General features: G+C 43.2%; 1 protein-coding gene and 1 long non-coding RNA gene across 6 annotated transcripts in view; one reads left to right on the plus strand and one right to left on the minus strand.

Annotated features, from left to right (window-relative positions):
• FAM13A (family with sequence similarity 13 member A) overlaps positions 1-22,377 on the plus strand; it is a 149,046-nt gene that overhangs the window by 113,299 nt on the left and 13,370 nt on the right. For all 4 annotated transcript variants that reach the window (XM_081206972.1, XM_081206971.1, XM_081206973.1 and 1 more), the window contains 4 exons: positions 1,744-1,820; positions 2,686-2,728; positions 14,250-14,400; positions 21,954-22,167. In XM_081206972.1, the coding sequence (XP_081063098.1) occupies positions 1,744-1,820; positions 2,686-2,728; positions 14,250-14,400; positions 21,954-22,167 (485 nt within the window). The remainder of the gene's footprint in view (positions 1-1,743; positions 1,821-2,685; positions 2,729-14,249; positions 14,401-21,953; positions 22,168-22,377) is intronic.
• On the minus strand, positions 16,484-20,533 carry LOC308594396. Of its 2 annotated transcripts, XR_014011432.1 has the most exons (3): positions 19,627-20,521; positions 18,347-18,423; positions 16,484-17,908 (listed from the first exon to the last, which is right to left on the minus strand). It is a non-coding gene; the product is annotated as an uncharacterized lncRNA (long non-coding RNA). The 2 variants fall into 2 exon arrangements; XR_014011431.1 differs by having other exon boundaries at positions 18,347-20,533.

The raw sequence follows: 22,377 nt of genomic DNA on the forward strand, positions 1-22,377 counted from the left end.
TGCTTCTCTGCCACAGCTTGCTAGAAAATCCTTCTTTGACCTTTGCAGTGGAAGGTGGCTGTCCATAGTGACAAGGTGTGAACATTTCCAACACAAGACTGGCTCCTCTGTCTGCAGATTCAGGCGTCAGCTGTGCTCTGTATCCTATAGAAACCAAACTTTTCCATCAATGGATATACAAATAGGCAGTGTAATGTGTGGAAGCCCACCAGTTTTTGGATGCTTGATATGTTGTAGTTTTGGAGTTATGGCAAACTTTTTTCTCTGGTTCTCTTCGGCTACATTGCCAAAACCCTCACTTACACAGCTATGATTTGCACAAGGTGTTCTGCTTGGATCTTGAAATCCTTCTTACTTTTTAAGCAAATGTATACATAATTCCAGTTGCCTTTCTTATGCATTTGGATAAATGAGCAAGCAAAGGCAAGGCAATGAATGGTTTTAGGGCTGCCAAACTGGAATTGGAGAGCTTAAAAAAAATCATTTTCTTTCATTTGTAGCTTCTGCCATGGTGTTCATGTGGTTCCCAGATCATCCAGGCACCAACCAGACCCAAAAATGCTTAGCTACATCAAGTTAAGGCATGGGCCTTTGGACCATGCCCTGAAATCATGTAGCTTGCAAATATTTCAGATGTGACTCGTGATTATTTCAAAGAAAAGACTTGTTCACTCACCTGGTGCAAAGGCCTAGGGTCTTCCCAGACTGGTGTTGTATCGCAGGTGTCTTCTGCAACATGTTCTTTGCATAATAATATTGCATCGGTGCTGGGTTTATTCTGTTTTAGTTTGTTATGAGATGCTTCCCTGATGCTACCACATTATTGCTGTCCAGAGGGGGAATAGCACAATGAAAGAGTGGGTTGTGGGGAGAAATAAACCAGAATGGAATTTCAGCAGCAAGTTACAGGGTATGCACGGATTGGAATCAAGCGGTGTGTGATCACCCCAAAACATCGGCAGATGCAAAGAGTGTTGGAAGCAAGAACATGTGTGACTGCCCCGATAGCTTCATGAGGACAAATTAACAGAAAAGGGTGTCTGGAGGTGTCCCCAGAAAGGGACATGGGAAGGAAAAAGAGGGGGATGCAATAGTACTTTTACAATCAAAGAGACAACCAAGTCAGGGTGCTTATGAGAGGTATGGAATGAGTGGCTAGTTCTTGCAAGGAAGAAAAAAAAGTGGGGTGAGAATGACCCAGAAATGGGGCCCCCATGGGGAGACAGTAGTCCAGTTTGAAAGATCACAGCTTGGTTTATTAAGACAACACACAACAAGAAGCCTTTGCACCCAGTTCAAATGAAACAGGAAACTGGGGGTTAATTAGATTTCCTGGCTTAATTGAGGCTCACAGCAAAGGGAGGAGCCAAAGGGCTGCATGTGGAAGCAAAAGGTCTCTGTGTATCTCACCTTAACAGATTGAGATGTGATGGTTTGAATGTGGCCTGTTTGTTGTAGTGAGACCTGTGCAGAAGGGACTGTTTGGAAAGGTGAAGTATTGTGAGTGAAGACTGTGGCTTTGAAGTCATAAGTAGCTATTTGTATCTGATTTCATCTTTTGCTTTCCCATTAATTGCATCTCCCAAACCTTCCCATGGAAGAACCTTCATAGTAATTGGCGTTTTGCTACTTATATCAAAGAGTTGTGTATGCTAAGCTCATTATTGCATGAAAGATGCTTTCAGCTACCACTTTAAAAATGGATAATCCATAGCAGTTTTCTTAATATTTGATGTTTTACAGGCAATGGAAACTTTTGGTTCCTTGAGACCAGTGGACAAAACAGGACCAGATGACATGGAAGTGTTTTCTGAAGACAGGTAACTTGGAAATTACTCTGGCCCAAGATTTCAGTGAATCCCAACACTAGAGAATCTCCTTATACTTTGAAACTAGTTGCACACAACCACTTTGAGAGCCCTGTAGTTCATCTTTTCTTGAACATAGAGATTTTAAAATTGCCTGCAGAATTCTGCAGCATTTTATGGATTTGAACTTGCCTTTATTAATCATTACCTTGCTGGTTGATTATTCGTATTTTCCATTCAAGTCTCTAAAGAGTAGATGACTTGGTTTTGTAAGTTTTAAAGAGGATGAGTTAGTTTTTAAAGTACCGAACCTCAAAATATTTTCAGTCATCCTTTTAAAAGTGTAGCAATAGTGGTAATGGTCATTGGACTCATTCACACATTGCACAAAACCATAGTTAAAAACAAACTATGGTTTAATGTGAATGAACAGCATGCTGGCGCATACCGCTGTGAAGTACTTGCTCTGCTCCTTCTCTGATCTTGCTGCTCATGAGTAGCCAGGAAACAAACTAGAGTCTTAACTTCTTTAGTTATCCAAATCTAGGCTCGTGGTTTGTTTTTCCCAAGCAAACCTTGAGCAATAAGCCAGGAACAAACCTTCATTACCAACCGTGGGGATTTTTAGGAGTACAGCAAGGCACAAGCCAGGCTTGGACAACACATCAAATGAGTCTCTGGCCAGTTTTGTCCACAGCACAACGGGAATTGGAGAAAAGCAAAGTGATCATGCTGCTCATCCACATTTAAACTATGGTTTGTTTTTAATTATAGTTTAATGTGAAATGTGAACCAGGCCATTGTTTAAAATGCTGAGCTTGTTGCTAGCTTTCGTTATGATACGCTTTTGAGCCAAACTATTTCTTCTCTTTTGCAGCAAAGACAATGAAAGTGACAGCGACTTGTTAAGGCATCCTCAGGTTAGTGTATTTATTTGTTGTGACGTATTTGATCCTTTGGCCAAAAAACCCAAAACGCAGCTCTTGGTTAGTGAAGAAGGAGCTTTAACCATGAATCCCAGTTTGGATTACTTGCTGATGAAACTTCTGTATGAAATTGCTTATCCTGTCTCCTTGGCTCACTACTTTACATATTGCTGTTTTTGTAAAATTGCAGCTTAAAATGTTGTAAGCAGCCCTGAGAGTGGTGCTCTTGCACCAGAAGGGCAGAATATATATGCATAAGTAAATAAACGTAATTTGTTGTTAGGTCCTTAAGTCAGCTATTGGCAGGGGTGAGGTTTGCAACACGGACGGTGCTTTAAAAATGCTTCATTTCTTTGCCACTCTACTAGGTTAGGAAAGTTAGCATCCTAGTTTGTTGTGGAGTTTCATAAAGCACCTTGTCAGACGCTCCATGTGACCCATTAGCTCACAGTGGTGTGAGAGCAATTTGTGTTCCTTGCTTCGCTTCTATGAAGTGGATGTTTTTTCCTATATGTCCCCCCCCCAATCCTGGAGGATTTTGCCCTCCCCTCCTTAATACTTTCTTCCCCAGAATTGAAAATCTGTTCCTTCCCTTTGGGGTTTAGGGATTAAGAGAGGGCAGCCGCACGTTCACGAGAACTCTTTGTTCCCTGTCGGTTCCGTTTCGCCTTTCTTATTGTGATCGCTCCTTTCTTGTAGGCTTGTATTTCTGCCTAGAAAGCAAGGGGACATGGGTGGTTTTTGAATAGGGTTAGTAAAGTTTCGTCCTTGTTCAAGGAAAATTGCACATTCGGTTCAGTGTAAGGAGGAAGAGAATTACAGCTGGATGTTCCCAGTGCTTAAAGAGAATGAAAAAGCGTTCGGTGCCGACATAACCCATATTCTGTGCCTGGCATAAATTATGCAAATTGGCATGAATTGTTCTACATAACTTTATAAGTCCATGGAGAGGGGCAGAGAATCATGCAGAGTTCTACAGATCTGCCCTCTAGTCCCTGCGAGATCTTCTCTGGGTTTAGTCATTTTGCCAGGCTCACTTTTGTAGTCTAAGGATTAGATGCTTCACTTAAAAAGGGGGGGGGGGAGAGAATATGCTGATATTTTCAGAAAGCTAGATTCTCTGGGTGGAATTCAGAACCATTCTAAGGAGATTGTCACCTGTTTCACTGCCATGCTGAATTCTATTTATTCTCCCAATCCTCTGGAATGGCTTGGAATCAAAGAGTCATAATCTAGTCCAGCCCTCTACAATGCGGGAATATGCAGCTGTCCCTTCGGGGATCAAACCTGCAACCTTGGCATTATCAGCACCACACTCTAACCAACTGAGCTGAAAGATGCAGGCTCACATTATCCCCTTCTGTCCTTGTCCAGTTTTCCCACGATGCCTCTATTCAGGTTTAACATTATTATCTGCGATCACTGGCAACATGACCTAGTGGCCACAGTCACATGCAATGCTAAACCATGGTTAAGAAGAAGAGCAGCCAATATGGCAGCCTCTATTGTGGACGACAGCTCCCATCATCTGTGACCACTAGTCTTGCTGGCTGGGGCTGCAACCTTGGCGTTCTCAGCACCACGTTCTAACTCTTCGAGGACGGTTGTTGGGGTTTTTTTAGCAAAAGTGTGTCTGCACCGGAATCCACTAGCAGAACACCATTAGTTGAATCTGGCCCCCTGGCTTGTATTCAACTAAGCCCTACTCAGAATAGACCCACTGAAATGTCTGTTCGCTTCAGTGGCCCTACTCTAAGAAGGAGTAGGACTGAATACCAGTCTGTGCTTCAGCAGAATTGTGGTTTTCCTGTTGTTGTTGTTGCTGTTTAGTCGTTTAGTTGTGTCCGACTCTTCGTGATGCCACGGACCAGAGCATGCCAGGCACTCCTGTCTTCCTCTGCCTCCCGCAGTTTGGTCAAACTCATGCTGGTAGCTTTGAGAACACTGTCCAGCCATCTCGTCCTCTGTCGTCCCCTTCTCCTTGTGCCCTCCATCTTTCCCAACATCAGGGTCTTTTCCAGGGAGTCTTCTCTTCTCATGAGGTGGCCAAAGTATTGGAGCCTCAGCTTCACGATCTGTCCTTCCTGTGAGCACTCAAGGCTGATCTCCTTAAGAATGGAGAGGTTTGATCTTCTTGCAGTCCATGGGGCTCTCAAGAGCCTCCTCCAGCACCATAATTCAAAAGCATCAATTCTTCGGTGTTCCCGTAGAACCCTGAAAGTCAGAGCGTAAGAACTTCACTAGATCAGAACAAGGGGCTTGCTTAGCCCAGCACTCTGTTCTCACTGCGGCAACCCAGATGCCTCTGTGAAGTCCACAAGCAAGGCAAGAGCGCAGTGGTCCTTCTGCTTCATTATGATAGGAACAGGACTAGCTAGTGTTGTTCAGCTTCTCTGTCTACCCACCCAGTATGAGGATAAGCTCACAGAGTGCCAGGGACTGTCTGTCCTTCACCAGGTTGTGCAACACGAGAAGTAAAATTGGTACCTGATGCCTTGCTGCTCTTTCTCCCCATCCCTTCCCCTAAATACGGCCTGTGCCACAGAGTGCCTGTGTGTAATTTTCCGAGTCCAGCTGCTGCCATGGAGCAATCAGGAGGGGGTTATGCCATCGTGTCTCATACCGGGCAAAGAGGGCAAAACAAATGCAGCTCAGCTCCATGTTCTTGGACGAACCTTAACCCCAAGTAAACAGTTTCAAAGATATAAATGTCAATGGCTGCCCAGGGGTCGCCTTTGCTTTAGCGACCCTGAGAAAGTGCATTGCTAAATGAGTAAGCACATTTGCCTGTAAGTTTTTCAGGATCATCAGCAGCCATGCAGTGCAGTTCTAGATGAGGGGCCCAACCATGGCACTACTTTTGTAACCACTCTGCTTTTCAAACAGTCCAGTTGAGGGGCTTCCCAAGAGTACTGGACTAGCAGCAGAGAGCAACAGATATTGGCGTTTATTTTCAGGGTTATTGGGAAACTAGCTACTAATCCAGTGTGGCTTATCTGTTGGGCTAAGGCTGGGAATAAAACCTCACGTGTCCATAAAGTTCACTGGATGACCTTTCAGAAGTCACTATTTCTTGGACTGAGATCTTAGTGTAGTGTAGAAAGTTCCCTCCTCCTACCTTATCCTCACAACCTAAAATTACAATATAAAAGTTCCCACCAGAACTTTTACGTTAGCGCACCTGAATTCAAGGGCTTCGACACAGAACTCTCAAAACAAAACATGTTTGTTCCCTTAAAAAATGGGGCACTGAACTTGTTTTTAAAAATTGGCTTATACAGAATCTAAAATTCGGTAAGTATTTTCATCTCAGGAAAAGGCATAGCATTTGCCCAGAGATCGCATTATCCAGGTATTACAGGGTCAAGAAAATGTTTGCATTCTTTCAGAGTAGTTTTTGCATTCCACAGCCCTTCTAAGCCTGTTGCTTAGGGGGGCTTAGGAACATACCTCTGATAACAAACAACGCTATTCAGAGCAGAACAGGCTCCTTTCCTTTTCTTTGCCCACCCTACCTTCAGATGAGGGCAGAGGGCAATGGGCAGCCAGGACTTGTAAATTTCCATAGTTGGACCTTGGAGTCTGGGCTGCCGGTCTGCTGGTGGTCACAGAATGCAACCTCTACACTCCTTACTTGTGTCTAAAGGTGCTGATGATCGTGTCCTCTCTGCCCTATTGGCCACTGAGCCCCAGGCCCTAGGCTCTTTATATGGGAAAAGGAATGAAAATAGATGTTTCCCAGTATTGTGATGCCTTTATATAAATCTGTGCTGTGCCTGTATATGGAATACTGTATACAGTTCTTGCCTCCCATTGCAATAAAAGAATACTGTAGACCAAGAAAGGGTGCAGGAAACAGCAAAGGGGGGGGGGATCAGGAAGTAATACCTTCCATAGGATCAAAGAATCTGGGGATTTTACTTTAGAAAATAAATAGGATTGTGGAGGATATAATAAAGGTTTATAAAGTTATAAGTGGGATTTGAGGGGGGAGTGCCAATGCAGAGTGATCCTTGACAGGTTGCAAGCCCACCACAATCTACTCCATTCCAGGATGGTCTCTTCCAAGATACTCCATTCCCTTCCCTTCCATTCCATTCCCCCTCTTACCAGCCATTAGGTTCCTGTTTCCTACCCCCACAATCCAGTCAACATTCCATGGCCACTGAGGATGCTCAGCTCTCGCTGGACTCAATCACTTCCTTTTAGGTGACCCCAAGTCTGCTGCTCTAAATTCTCTGTAGTTGTATAACCTTGGGGTTTCCCCTAACCTGCTAACCCCCCTTCTGTGTGTGGATGGTGCTATTTTGCTATGGAAGGACCCACACTTGAAGGAGGTTTTGTAGGATACCTGGTATAGAGAAAAGCAAGAGACGTATTATTTCTCCCTCTCTCCCATAACACTAGAACTTGCCGGTGTAGCTCTGAATTGCAGCTGTTAGCCAGTGTGGGGGTTTGCTGTTGCCTTTGTGCACAGCTTCCAGGAAGCAGCTGGCTGCCTGTAGTTACAAACAGGATGCTGGCTAGATGGACCTTTGGTCTGATCCACAGTGCCTCTCCATAATGTTTGTTTTCATCTGGGATAGGACCGTTTCCGCTCACCTGCATTCTGTCTGCCATTACTGAAAATTCTGAGCTTATTTGGCTATCCATGATTGAGACTATCAATGTGCTGCTCTGCAGGTGTTACTGGACTCCAGCTCCAAACATCTCTCACCATTGGCCATGCTGATGGAACTCCAGAAACATCGGGGTGGGAGTCCTTGTTGACTGTTTCTGATGTAAATCTTGGAAGCAGAATGCCTAATACAGTGGTACCTCTGGATGCGAACGGGATCCGTTCCGGAGCCCCGTTCACATCCTGAAGCGAACGCAATCCGTGTCTGCGCATGCGCAGGTTGCGATTCGCCGCTTCCACACATGTGTGTGATGTCATTTTGAGCATATGCGCAAGCGGTGAAACCCGGAAGTAATGCATTCCGTTACTTCCGGGTCGCCGCTGAGCACAACCCGAAAACGCTCAACCCAAAGCTACTTCAACCCGAGGTATGACTGTATGGGACCATTTTTCTTAATCTGCATTATTTCCTCGGACCACAGAGTTTTGTTTCCTTTGCTTCAGACCCTTTGAAGCACTACAGTAAATGTGGGGAAATCTGCTTATACAGAATTTACAATTTGTTAAGTATTTTCATCGCAGGAAAAGGCGTAGAATTATCTCATTATCCATGTATTATTGCAATCCATGTATTGCAAAAGGCTGAATCCCTTCTTTCAACCCCTTCCCACCATACTTCCTCTGCCTGCTTCCTGATCATACAGGTAGGACACAGCTAGGAGGGCAAGAGGGAGAATGAGATTTCCATTCCTTTCCCCTACTAGCCTTCACTTGTCTTCTTAGATGGTTTCATTTAAGTGCAGGATTAGTCAGGAGCAGGCTGGCTGCACCTTATTTCCGCCTTTTCCAGGCTTCTGCCTTATTCTTCCCTGTAGCTTATTCCAATCATATCCATATAGCCAGCCTTTCTTCCATGATGGATCCCAAGATGACATGCATGGGATTCCCAAGGCACTCTCCCATCCAGCCACTAGCTAGGCATGGACCTTCAGCTAAGTGGCTTCATTGGCATCCAGACCATGCCCTGGGACCAGATGCATTCTAGGTTTGATTTGCATGTAGAGTGCTACCTTGGTTCTCAAACTTAATCCGTTCCGGAAGTCCGTTCCAAAACCAAAGCGTTCCAAAACTAAGGCGTGCTTTCCCATAGAAAGTAATGCAAAATGGATTAATCCGTTCCAGACTTTTTAAAACAACCCCTGAAACAGCAATTTAACATGAATTTTACTATCTATTGAGACCATTGATCCATAAAATGAAAGCAATAGAAAATGTACTGCAGTCACACAATCCATCAATCGGTAGCGGAACTGGGTTCTACGCAGTCACAAAAACAAAGAGCCACAAAAATGCAAAATAAATAGCAAAAACAGACAGACCTCAGCGTAACACTCAAAACGCAAGTGTGGCACTCAAATTGGAAGTGTAACGCTCAAAACAGAGCATGTTCGGCTTCTGAAAAAATTTCACAAACTGGAACACCGCCGGGTTTGCAGTGTTTGGGTTCCAAGTTGTTTGAGTACCAAGGTACCACTGTAGTCCTTGAAGTCGCAAGCTAGAATGAGCGAGCTAGTTAACTGTCAGGGAGTGGCCAATCTCATCTCTTATTTCTACCAGAGCTTGAGCTTATTTCCCCGTCAGCAGAGATATTTGACTTTCCTGACAATCCTCCCCGCCGATGCTGCAAATAGGTACATGACAGTGCTTGGATATAAGCAGCCGTCAGAAGAAGCAAAAGTAAAAATAACATTTGTGGCAACAGCGAGCCGTCCATGTGCATTCGGAATGTGTCTGCAAATTCCCTGCATCTCCCTTGGGCTCTGAGCTGCCATTATTTTGCAGAAGGGCTTATGGATTATTCATTGCATTACGAGCCGCATGAATGAGCAAGTAGCTCACCGAGTGTAACCAACACTTAGCGGAGAAAGCACAGAAATCCACTTTCTTTCTTTTTTTTATAAAATTTTTATTGGTTTTACAAAATTTTATAGAACAAACAAACACTTAAAAAGACAAACATACACGTATAATTTCATATCATATTTTCATAAACCTCTTTTCTGGGACTTCCCCATACCCCCCCCTTTCTGCATCCCAATGTCCATAATTTTATAGCAACTCCCATTTGTTACTTTCCAACCTCTGTCATCTTAGTCATCTCTATATTCTGACCTTATATCACTGTATCCCTTTGTTCCTGAAAACCACAACACTCTAACATTCATTAAGTTTATAATAGTCCTTAAGATAACTTTTAAATTTTCTCCATTCTTCTTCCGCCGTCTCTTTTCCATGGTCACGGATTCTGCCTGTCATCTCGGCCAATGTCATATAGTCCATCACTTTCATCTGCCATTCTTCCAGAGTGGGTAGATCTTGTGTCTTCCAATACTTTGCGATGAGTATTCTTGCTGCTGTTGTAGCGTACATGAAAAAAGTTCTATCCCTCTTTGACACCAATTGGCCGACAATGCCCAAGAGAAAGGCCTCTGGTTTTTTAGGAAAAGTACATTTAAGTACCTTTTTCATTTCATTATAGATCATTTCCCAGAAAGCCTTAATCTTCGGGCATGTCCACCAAAGGTGGTAGAAGGTACCTTCAGTCTCTTTACATTTCCAACATTTGTTGTCGGGCAAATGATAAATTTTTGCCAGCTTGACTGGGGTCATGTACCACCAATAGACCATTTTCATAATGTTTTCCTTTAAGGCATTACATGCCGTGAATTTAATACCGGTGTTCCATAACCATTCCCAGTCAGCTGACATAATGTTATGACCAACATCCTGTGCCCACTTAATCATGGCCGATTTGACTGTTTCATCCTGTGTATTCCATTTCAGCAACAAGTTATACATTCTGGATAAATTCTTAGTATTGGGTTCTAACAATTCAGTCTCTAGTTTTGATTTTGCCATCTGAAAGCCAATTTTCCTGTCCTGTTTGAAAAACTGCACAGAAATCCACTTTCATCCCAAAGCCGTGCAGCCTGCTATGCAGTGTCAGAAGCAAAACATGGCAATGTTGACTACATTTTTTTTTTTTTTTAATGTCCCAAGCTGATGTGTGTGTTTTAACACCTGCTGTAAAGGAGGAATAGGTTGGTGCAGAGATGCACTTCAACCTGTAACTTTATGGCTTGTTCTCCTCCTTATGAACGTTCTGGTTCTGTTTACTTCTGGTTACTGGCAGAAAAATGTTCTGGATGTACACTCTCAGTTGATACGTCTCACTCACTATGTGGAGAGGAGGAGTCAGACTCCTGACACGGTTTTATTAAGTTACTTGGAAAGATCATTGGGAGTCTTAAGTTACAGTGCCGTGGTACAGCTTGTTTTATAGGGAAAGAGCATTAAGAATGTTCATTCCCACCCTGTGACAAACCCTGTTCCTGGAGTATTATTTTAGCCTTCAAATACTCCGTTCGTTAGGCAACAGGACGTGTTCTTGCGAATTGTGGATAAATACCTAGAATTGTCATTTTGACGTTAATTGGTTTGGCTTAATAACATGCCGGTCAAGCATGTGTGTTTTCCTTATTTTTTTTAAAAAAAACATACTTCACAATGTTTCTATCTTTGTCTTTCTTAAAACAATCGCAATATACGTTAAAACAGAAGAAAAGGAAATAGAAGAGTTGTGCAATTGATTGGGATCAAAACAGTTGAAACGCCAGAGCTTTCGACATAAAAGATGTATGTTTTTCCTTTCGAGCAAAATATTTCCTTCATTGAGCTTTCATATTATTTTAGAGCTGCTTAGTTTTTCTGCATGTGCTTATTTACTTACCTATTTAACCAACTAACAAATTAAAATGGTTTTTTCCCATCCTTTTCATACGGGAGATATCCACCAGCCAGTTTGCGTTAAATAATACGTTGGGGTTGTTTTTATTCCCTCTAACCCATGGCTACTCAAGGGCAGCATATTCTCTCTCCACCCCCCACAACCCCCACAGACCATTCTCCAACCCAGACTTCATCAGGTCATTATAGCTGTTGCCATCAACTTTTGTTCCGTCATAACCCTCCAGCTGCCCATCTTTATTCCTTCATGAAATCCAAAGCAAGACACATGCCAAGCACTGCATTTGGGAAAGCAAATCTATCTGTAGTTGTGAGGAACAGTTGATTTTGTCGCCGCATCACTGTCGCTTTAAAACTCAGAATGAATTCAGCCAAGGAAATGTGCCTGTTTTGAACAGAGCTTTTTTTCTCTCTCTCTCTTTCTGTCTCTGTCTCTCGTCTTGTATCTGGTATGGCAAGCAGAAATGTGCCGTATGAGCAGATTATTACCCTTTAGATTCTCTAGTGCTTCCGTGGGGCGGTTGTTTACATTTTGTACGTCATCGTCCTCCTTGCTCAGGCAATCTGCTTAACGTGTGGCGCTTCCTGGGTCTGAAATCTAGATTCTTAGTGCAGCATCCTTGACTCCCTCTTAGTGGACCCAGATCCCCTACTTAAGTCTGCAGTCCTATACGCACTTACTGTGGAGTAAGCCTCATTGAACACAGTGGAATTCTAAGTAAGCACGCATAGGATTGCACTGTTAAAATTTGTTGTTGCTCCTGTTACATGCATGCCTGGAGACAGTCCTGATTAATTGCAGTCCTAATCAGGACACTATCCATTTAACTCAGGCTCTTGAGGAAATGCATTTGCCTCAGAATGAATGTAACCATCATTTTTAAAAAGAGTAACTCCAAAATGGGCTGCGATAACACAAAAATCAAGGTATTCCTGTTGATTCCTCTGGGAGTAGGATTGCACCCATAAACTTCAACCTGTGAGCTTAACTGGAAAGTGAGCAAGTCAGACAGACTTATGAGCAAACATGCCTACGATTCCTGACTGATCCTAAGCACACATTTTTGGAAGAAGGTTCAGCCAAAATAAGTGGGGTTGACTTCCAAGCCAATATGCTCAAGATGTGCACTAGACCCTATTTGAATGTGTAGCTCAGTTTAATCATATATGTTGTTATTTCTCACAGGACAGAAGTTTGTTTGTTTAAATTAGGTTTCTTATAGCATTGTCTGTCTTTGATAGTTGCATATTTTCCATATTTTATTAAAATGCAAATCGAAATGGACATCCCAACCTCACTCCCTTCTTCCATTTTTTTTTTTAATGGTAAAGATCATTTTTTGTATTGGTAACTGCCCTATGGACCGAACCTCTCAACCTTGACGTTTTTGTTTTAACTTTATATACCACTCGATTGTAATAAAACCTCTAAGTAGTTTGCAGGAAATATTAAAATTTTCAATGAAAACAGTTTTTATTTTAAAAAAAATTAAGACAAGGCAATCAAAACCAACAATTAAAAAGATAAAAAATGCAGCAACATCTACATCCCATGTTTTAAGCAGGTACCAAAAAGAAAAAAGTGAAGGCACTTGCCTAGGTCAATTAACAGGGAGTTCCAAAGTTGTAGGTGCTGCCACACTGAGAGATAAGTTTCTTGCAACTACGGAATGAATATTACATGGCACCTGCAACAGTCCCTGTTCTGCAGATCTTAAGTACAGTGGTACCTCGGGTTAAGAACTTAAGTCGTTCCGGAGGTCCGTTTTTAACCTGAAACTGTTCTTAACCTGAGGTGCCACTTTAGCTAATGGGGCCTACCGCTGCCTCCGGAGCACGATTTCTGTTCTCATCCTGGTGCAATATTCTTAACCTGAGGTACTATTTCTGGGTTAGCAGAATCTGTAACCTGAAGCATCTATAACCAAAAGCATCTGTAACCTGAGGTACCACTGTAGTCGAGTGGGCACCTAGGGGATAAGGCAATCCTGCAAGTAAAGTGGGCCCAAGGCCATTTTTGTACTGAGGAGGGGGTCAGGCAGGGCTAAGAACTCAGAAGGTGAAGTCAGACAAATTAAGCGCGCAAAAGCAAATAACAGAGGGGACCGAGAGCAACGAGTTCTGTGTTCCCAGAGGCAAAATACATCTCCGATGTCGTTTGAGTGAGTGCTAGCACAGCAAAAGAGCTGCTGTTTCCCCCCGCCCTGCCATGTAAATTATAGATCACCTCCTTGGCAGTTTAGGAATTGCGGGTGGGGGCCAGAGAGAAGATGAGCAGGAAGTGTTCCCAGTCCTCTGGCTTCTGTCCCGCAGCCTCCAGTTGTTCAATGCCCAAACCCCCTTAGAATTTGGGCTTGCGCAACCGTGCCCCAGAGCTCCTCCATAAATAGTCCTGCTCTCCCCCCACACCCAGCTAGAGAACAACCACAGGAAGCCAAGCCGCAGCCAGCGCAGCTTAACGGGCACTAATTGATCTACGCCAGCAGAGCTTGCCCGGAGAGCCTTCGCGGACGTTGTCGTCGCTGGTGGCGCTCCTTGTCAGGCGGCTCGGCTTCCTCCAGAGAGAGAGCAGGGAGATGGTGGTGTCTGTTTCCAAAAGACACATTTCGTTGCTACAGCAGCCCTAGCAACGGGTGGTGGGTTTTTTGACTGCCTCAAAAGCCTTGTGCTTTAGAAGAAGACACATCGGCTGTTCTGCCTCCTTCTGTATCTCATTCAGCAACCAGAGACTCTATATCAGCTGCTGCTTGCAGTTATGGAGAGAAAAGCCCCCTCCGGACTGCTTGCTGTGACATTTTAAGCCAAGGATAAAGTTTTTGGAGAAAAGGATTTTATTATTTTTCTGATACTAGTGACCAATTAAAATTGAAGGGGGGTGGGGCTGAGCGGAGATCATTTGGATACTAAGCTGGAAAAGCACCCAAGACTGTTGTTTTGTGTTTATCTATAAAAGAGAAGAAGCATTCTTTATTATTATTTTTGCAAGAACTTGCATCTGCGTCTGTTTTGGTTTTTCCTTCCCCCTCTCTTGCACTGAACATTGCAAAAAACAACTGTGAATTTGTTTCTTGTTCTGGGGGATTGTTGCAGAATTCAAGCATGAAGATCCAGGAGCACCCCAGCATCCCTGAAGCCAAACTACAGAGGAACCAAGATGCCGATGGCCAAGAAGAGAGCTTTGTATCCGAAGTGCCTCGACTGGACCTGACAGCCTTGTGCAGTGACAACAACAACTGGGAAGGTAGGCTTGCACGAGTGAGAGAACTCTCTTGGTGGTGTGGTTATATGTCTTGTCTTCCCCCTTTGGTGACTGACCTGCAACAACAGGAAAGGATGTGGGGACACATGGCTTGGAGAAGAAGAAAGTGAATGTCCTTGTCTTTTTAATTGCCCTTTTTACTTGCTTAATCACGAAGCAGCTGAAAGAATAATGCTCTGGTATTCCTAGCAGTGTCACCACTCAAAACCCAGAGCATCAGCATTATTTTGCTTATCTGGAGGGGATTTCCTTCTGCTTTTCGAAGTTCAGATAACAAAACTTGCTTACTTTCCCACTCCACTAGTCCTATGGAACTTACCTGAAATTCCTTTGTGTGTGTGTGTGTTTTTCCCTGCATGTAAAATTATGTTGTTGTTGTTGATGATGATGATGATAACAACAACAACAACAACTAATAATAATAATAATAATAATAATAATAATAATAATAGTAAGTTGTACACCATCTTATACCCATAGATCTCAGGGCGGGTCACACCATAAAATTACAATATAAAAAAACTACAGTGTTTGGTAGGGTTTTCCCTTGCTTTAAATATCTTAAATTGATTGTGCTTCAAATGATGTGGTTGCTCTTTCTCAGCTTGACAGGACAGAGATGTTTTGCATCAGCCCTTTTAATGGTTTCCATATGTCTGGACACACACAGGCACACTTCCACTGGAATATCCACTAGGAGAGGAGCAAAGGTGGGAGGGGGGAAATCACTTTCGTTTGTTTACATTCATGAAAATTGCGGTTTTGAATGGGACATTTTTATCTTTCCAAGAAAGGGAAGCTAGGAGTGGCATTTTTCTTTTCTGTGAAATGGCTGTTTTTGTGTCCTCATTCCCAGAGTTTTCTAAAGCTGAAATTGCAAGGGAAATTTTCAGTACATAATGGTGCTGAAAGGCTAGTATTTGGTCTTGTTCTTTGAAATGCAGAGTTTGGGGTTTCTTGTGAATTTTCAACCTTCCTCTTACTATACATGTAATTAATGGTAGCTTATTACCAAGTTCTCATATTTGTAAGTTTGAGGGCAAGAGCAGATACCCTCTTGCCTCTACAAAAGTGAAGCAAACTATGTGGGGAAATTGTCTTTTTTAGATAGACACCTTTTAGAGTTTATGTCAATTTATACATACATGCCACTTATGTTATCAGTTCAGAATTTTAAAGCAGGGTTGATTAAGGCAGCTAAATGCAGATTTGCAGTACCAGCAGTTGTGGGTGTTGCTGATGGAAGACACCAGCTGACATGATTTTAGTTTTGCAAGCTGATAATTTCCTAGATGTGACCCCCTTGGGTCTAAAGTGCTGCTCATCTTTCATTACGTTTCCTGAATATTCGAATGAGCCATGCCCTGGAAAGGGACAGTTGCTTTTCATCTTTTCTAAGGTGACCTGGATGAGAGTTCCTCTGTCAGCCCCCTGTGGATTCAGCTGTCGGTGGTTGAACCAAAGTATTTCCTTCCCTGCTTTGAAGTCTAGATATTAAATACCAATAGGGCTGTGACTGGGAGAGAAAGACAAGAGGGCAGTTGAGTCTTACCTTGAGATTCTCACGCAGAAGTTCCTCTCTATGACAGGGACATTTTAAAAGCGAAAGCTGTAAGCAACGCTTATTTCCACAAGGGTGCTTCTGTGTCACCCACCCTCCTGCGTGATAACATGGGAAAATATGAGGGTTATGTAAGGGCTAAAAGAGGTGGTGTCAGCTGCAATCTCATCTTACTGTTTTGTAGCCCCAAAACAAGGGCTGTGAAATGGTGTTTCTGCCACCCATTTGGTAAACAAAGAAACCCAGGAGCATTTCACTTAGTCCCACATTGTCCCCTTTACCGTACCATAATTTGTGGCACAGAGTGTGCCCTTTCCTGCAAGACAGCTGTTGAGGTGGGCCGACGGAGGTGTGGCGTCCATGTTATACGAGCACCCTCACTCGCCACATGCCATTTTAATGTACGCTTGTGGAGATTTTCCTTAGAGTTCATATCTGGAAATGTTATCCCTGTTTGCAACTCATCACATTTCGGAAGATCTTCGAAAAAGCCCCCCCCCCCCCCAGTTAGGGTTCACTGAGCTGAAATTGGCCTTGAAGCAAAAGACTCCTTCAGCATAACCCAGGATTGCTTGAAAAAGTTTATTGGGTGTGTGTGGAACCATATCAAGAAGCTAACATGCAGTTATAAGTGTAGCAGGTATCACTGATTCTTTATCACTGCACCTGTGTGATTTTATACATAGGGATGGTGGTTTTATTTGCAGGGATGTATTTCAGGAGGACACTAATAAAGGAGTAAAACACTTTGTAAGAATCTGGAAAAACAAAGGACAGTGGTTGGCTCCCCAGTACATTCTCAAACTTTGCAATGCAAAGGATAACTTCTAACACATTTTAATGGATAAGCCTGTTTCTTAGAGGCTTCTCTCTGCATTCTGACACTAATCGCTTACAATAATTCAGTGAACTCCGTTAAACTCACTGGGACATATGCTTTGAGTAATGTCCATAGGATTGTTCCGCACGTGTAACTTGTGATAGTTCACTGGAACTGTTTCTACTGAGCTCAGCACTCGGGAGCACACTATATTTCATGGCAGGAGATTCACAGATTCAGCTGAGATAAATGCTATGGGGAAATGCCAAGCAAAGCACCACCATTTTGGGCTGGCCTTGCTAGCCAAGCCAAAAATTGTGTTGACTAGGTTCTGCAGTTGGGGGTGATTGGCTGGCATCCACCTATGCTGACTTTAAAAAATAATAATGTAGGAATATTAAACTCAACCACATTCTCACACCAACGAGCCAAAGTATGTTAGGCCACTTACACTGAGCTTCCCTTGTGGCGCAGTTTGCCACTCGCGTTTTTATTGGAGAAAGTTTTCACCCAGTAAGAACCAATAAGTGGTACTTTTGAATCCATACATAGTTGCACTTCATCTGCCCCTTACAATAATATTGTCCAATATATTTGACTCCTACAAACACACATATATTTACAGAGGGGGCAGGGAGGAGAGCTATTTATTCCTACAGTCCTTCCCCCTCCCCCCAAAAAAACAATAATTTCAACTGACCAGCTCCCAGTTCCCTCTCCTTTTTAGCATGGTGCTTTTCTGTTTCCTTCAGGGCCACAATCTCACAACTATTACTCCACCCTCCTCTTGGCTACCCATCACCAGGCACCCCACCACACTTGGCGATGGCTCTCATGACCCTTAATCCCACACTAGACAACCCATGCTCATTGCTACATTTCTGGTGGAACCCTTTTTGCTCACCCCAAAACCCATTAGTCCTCTTGGCCTTGCTTACTGGGACAACTTCATATTGTAGCTTGAGCATTTGCAGGTAATAGTATTATTCTTCAAATGTAACTGAGGAAGAACTACTTTTGATGTTCCCAACCACTCAAGGATCACATAGGGCATGGGATAATGTCACAGTGCTCTGTAGTCAATCCTACTTGTCTGTGAGGCGACGCCACTGAATGGAAGTTCAAACAAAGAAGGGAACATTTTCAGAAGGCTTGAGATGGCCTTGCCTGATTGTAGCAGTTTGGCACCGCTTCAGATATTTTGGGAAACGAGCTAGTAGTTATTGAATTAAGTGCTGACAGTGACTAATTTTTCTGTCCTTTTTGTGGTTTTGCCCTATATAGTTGCTTGTAATTTACACCATGTACAATTTGTACTGTTTTGAGACTAGAATTTTTGTGACACTGATGGTATCTGTATAGTAGTTTTTACAACACGTATACAGTTAATCCTTAAATATGTTGAATATGTTAGGTGTTTAGAATAGACTAAATATTTAAGATAGCTAAGTCCTAAAGGAGGGTATGGTCTTGTTGTTGTTGTTTGGTTTTCCTTTGTGGGTGTGAAATAAGTAAATGTTTCCAGTCTTGAAATTAACCATACTGACCTGTTGAGTTTAGAGAGGGTGGCATGCTATATTGCCTCGGATGCTTTTAACGCCTTCTGTGCTGCTATCATTTGTCACTACGGAGGTATTAAGAGAGTTCGCACTTTCATAGGCACCTACACAGTTGCAGGCAAGCCTGTAGAACTGATGGCAGGATCATGTGATAAAGCTTCCATCTAACTTTCGGAACAACCAGTTTTTACAGCTTTATGGTGCGAAATCCCTGTTGTTTTCTTCCAGTTGCTTGGTTTCTGTAAGTGCACCCCAGATGGTGAAACAGAAAGAAGCATATAACTGCTTGGAAGCATGTGGTTAATTTTCAGTGGAGCAAATTCAGTAGTTATTTCTTATCTTTAGTCTTTGCTGGCATATTTGTAAGAACTAGGTACTAAGTATGTAGAAATGACCTTGCTGTTGACAACAGTGGCCAATCAGATGTCTCTGGGAAGCAGAGCTTGTTCATGAAGACAACCTTTCCCTGTTATCTTTACCCCCCCCGGCATTGGCCACAGGACTACTGCTGTAAACATGGAGGCTGTATTTATAACTAGCCATTAATAGACTTTCCCTTGCCAAAATTTGTCCTAGCGTTCTTTCCAGCCATAAGCTACTTCCCACTGCCTACATCTGTTGGAAATTCCGCAAGCCTTCTACAACATATTTTTTCAAAAATGGTTCATCCAGGCCAAATTCCTCTCTGCTTATGTTGTCAACTTTTGCCATATGACCCTCCCATTCCCTCCCTTCTTTGCTTAAAGAATAGCAACTCGAAAACTGGGAAGAAACGTTTGCAGTTGGCGTGCTAGGACAGAGTGGAGGATAGATAATATGGGATTTCCCAAATGTCAACAGTATCCCCGTTAGATAACCATTTGACTTGGAGCAATTTATGAGGAGATTTTGGGCAGTGGGTATTTTCAGGAGTCATTTTGCTGCCTAAGGCAAAGGACAAAATGGCGCCCCCTCATTCCATGTACAAAAATTCATCTGGACTGCCAGTTGGATTTTACCTCAACACTGATGGTGGGGCAGCATCCTCCACCATACTCAAGGGCAGCAGGCCAACTTAGGGGGCACAGACAAGAGCAGAGATGGGGAGTGGGTTTAATTGTAGGGCAAGCCCTGCCAGTTTATCTGTTCATCAACATCAAATGATAAAGCTTTCCTGTTATGCTTGGGGGGTGAAGGTGAAGGCTGGAAGCATGAATGTTCTTCTATTTAATTTTTTTGTGGGGATGGGGGGTGAAGCATATCTCACTGCATGTTGAAAAGTGGCTCACCTGGAAGAAGACCAGGCCTAATCCTTCTCCTTGATATTTCAGTTTTCTCATACAGGGAGGCCTTTTCTGGGGGGAAGTGTTCAAACATGCTTCAGCAGTGTGGATCAGGAGTATCGACCCCTTGATTATGCTGAATGTATAAGCTGAACATTGATGCAGGAAAGTTGGCAGTGAATGACTGTGGGGTGGGGTGATTTAGCTGGACACAACAAAAGAGTTCCAAGTTGCTAAAGCCAAAGACCTGGTGACTGACTAGTACAAGATCAGAACTAAGCACTTTAGAATCAGGAAAAGCATTATTTTTAAAGCTCAATAAGACTTTTTGTAGCTGTTCCACTTTTTCCTAAAAGTTGTACCGCTTGGGGGGCAGTTGCTGTGTTTTGACTCCAGAGTTCCCTTTCAGAATTACAAGTTCAAAGCCACAAATCTTAAACCACCTAATCCCGAGAAGCTAAGTAGGAGCATGCAAACCAGCTTAGTAAACTATCCAAATACAGAATATTAAGAGTCCTCGTGGGATCTGGTGAGACTAGTCACAAGACAAAGCATTATTTTTCAGTGTGTTCCAATACACTTGATCATCCTGGTTTCCTGTCTTGATTTATTCCCTTTCTCAATCTCTCACACAAAACATGTTATACTTAAAACTGGCCAATGAAGGCCAGCTACCAGATAAGAGCTGATTTGTACTTGGTGGTGCTAGTCTGAGATGTGAAAATGGGGTTGGTTGAATCTGAATTATAGCCTATTCATTGTTTCACAGAAGGATAGTGGTAAATGCCTGTTGCCTGATCATTCAAAATAACAGAAGCTTGGCTGCAAATGCAAGGTAGCATAAAGTTTGATGATGTCACAAAGGAAAAGAGGAAGGCTTCAGCAGAGCATGCTGGGAAGGCACGAGTGGCCAACCTTGGTCAGGTAGACGGTCTCCATCTTTGGGAATACAGGAGGATTGACATTGGACCTGAAATTTGTTCTTAACAGAAATATGTTTGGGGACCCTTGGTATATTACTGTAGTCTTCCAACAGCTGTTAAATAGAGGTGTCTTTACTGAGGTTTGCCAGGCATGGAATGCTTGGACTCTCCAAGATCCTATGTCCTTTCCAAGTTTTGATTCCTAGGTTTCTTTTCTGTGGTTTCCATAGATGGAACCTGAGGCCTCAAATGTGCAAAAGCTCTGTAGCACCACTGAGCTATGGCCTGGTTCCCTGTATCAGTTGAGAAAGCAAGGGATGGTCACTTCAATGCTGAATTAAAACATGATAAAAACATGCAGATGCAACAGTCACCACCCCTTTCAATCTATAGTTACCACTTTAGTAATAGCTTCTTCTAGTTGGATAACAGTACAGGATATCGCAAAATAGATGTCAGAGCACATTGCCCAGCCCTGTTGTTGAACATCATGAAATGTATCAGGCTGATGTAGTTTTGGATGGGATTGTGTATTGAAGGTTATTATGGCTTCATGGTCGTCTTAGGGGAATTTGTTTTTATGCAGTATGAGCCAATTCAAGAGGCACCAGCTAATACGACGTGTAGAGTTAATGTATCTGAAGATACCTCTCGGGGCATGTGCTGTTGACTTGTGTCTGTGATCAGCGTAAATTAGCTGTGTACATGTTGAAAATATTGATACATCCCACTCGTAAATGGAGCAGCAATCCATTCATCTTCCCAGAGACTAACTGAAACAAACCTGACTGTAGAGCAGCCTTCCCCAACTTGGTTCTCCCCATGTATTTTGGACTACAAGGTCCATCATCTTTGGTCATGGGCCTGTCTAAAACATCTTGATGGCACCAGGCTGGGGGAATTTGCTGTAAAATGAAAACCTCTGCTAGTACTAACATTACACTCAAAATAATGAGTGAAGGCCCATTTCCCTGATTGGCTACAACCCAAAATAAAGTTAGGCACATTCTAGCCTTGTTTGTGTATTCTTCACCACCCTCCCTTTAAAATGTGTGTTATTGTTTCATGTTTCATCCTTTCTCCTTAATGACAATTTCCTGTCTCTGATTTCTTCTTCACACCAGTGTGTTACCAGTTCTAGCAAGGTTCAAGGACCAACAGAAATGGCATGATAATTAGCACTGATCTAGGGCACTGATCTACAACTCCCATCATCCCTGACTGCTGGTTGAGCTGGCTGGGGATGGTGGGAGTTGTAGTCTTAACAACCTCTGAGGAACCCAGAGATTGAGGAGCATTTGTCTAGGGGAACTGGGAAACAATCCTTATTGACCATGCTAGAAAATCACACCTATTCAACTAAAAAAAGAGTCAATAATCCATCGTTGCTCCCTTCCAATTGATTTCCAGAACCCGTCCCTGCCTTCTCCTCCTGGCAACGTGATGGCTTAGATTCCAACGAAGCTCGCCTCTCTCCTCAGGCTGGCCGCCTCATTCGCCAGCTGCTGGATGAAGACAGCGACCCAATGCTATCCCCTCGTTTCTATGCCTACGGGCAAAGTCAGCTGTACCTGGATGACACAGAAGTACCTCCTTCTCCTCCCAACTCACATTCATTTATGAGGTAGGTGGGTAAGTAGTGGTCACTCCAAAAAGTCCCCAGAACAGGCCAGAATAAGTACCTCTGCTTTTAGCAGAAAACATAGGTGCAGTGGAATGAGGAAGGTGGCTTTCTCTCTCCCCGGAGAATCCTGGGAACCGTAATTTGCTAAGGGTGGTGGGAATGTTATCTCTGTGAGGGGTGGACTACTGTTCCCAGAATCCTTTGGGGGAA

Source organism: Podarcis bocagei (assembly GCF_964188305.1).
Source record: "Podarcis bocagei genome assembly, chromosome: 9".
NCBI lineage: Eukaryota > Metazoa > Chordata > Lepidosauria > Squamata > Lacertidae > Podarcis > Podarcis bocagei.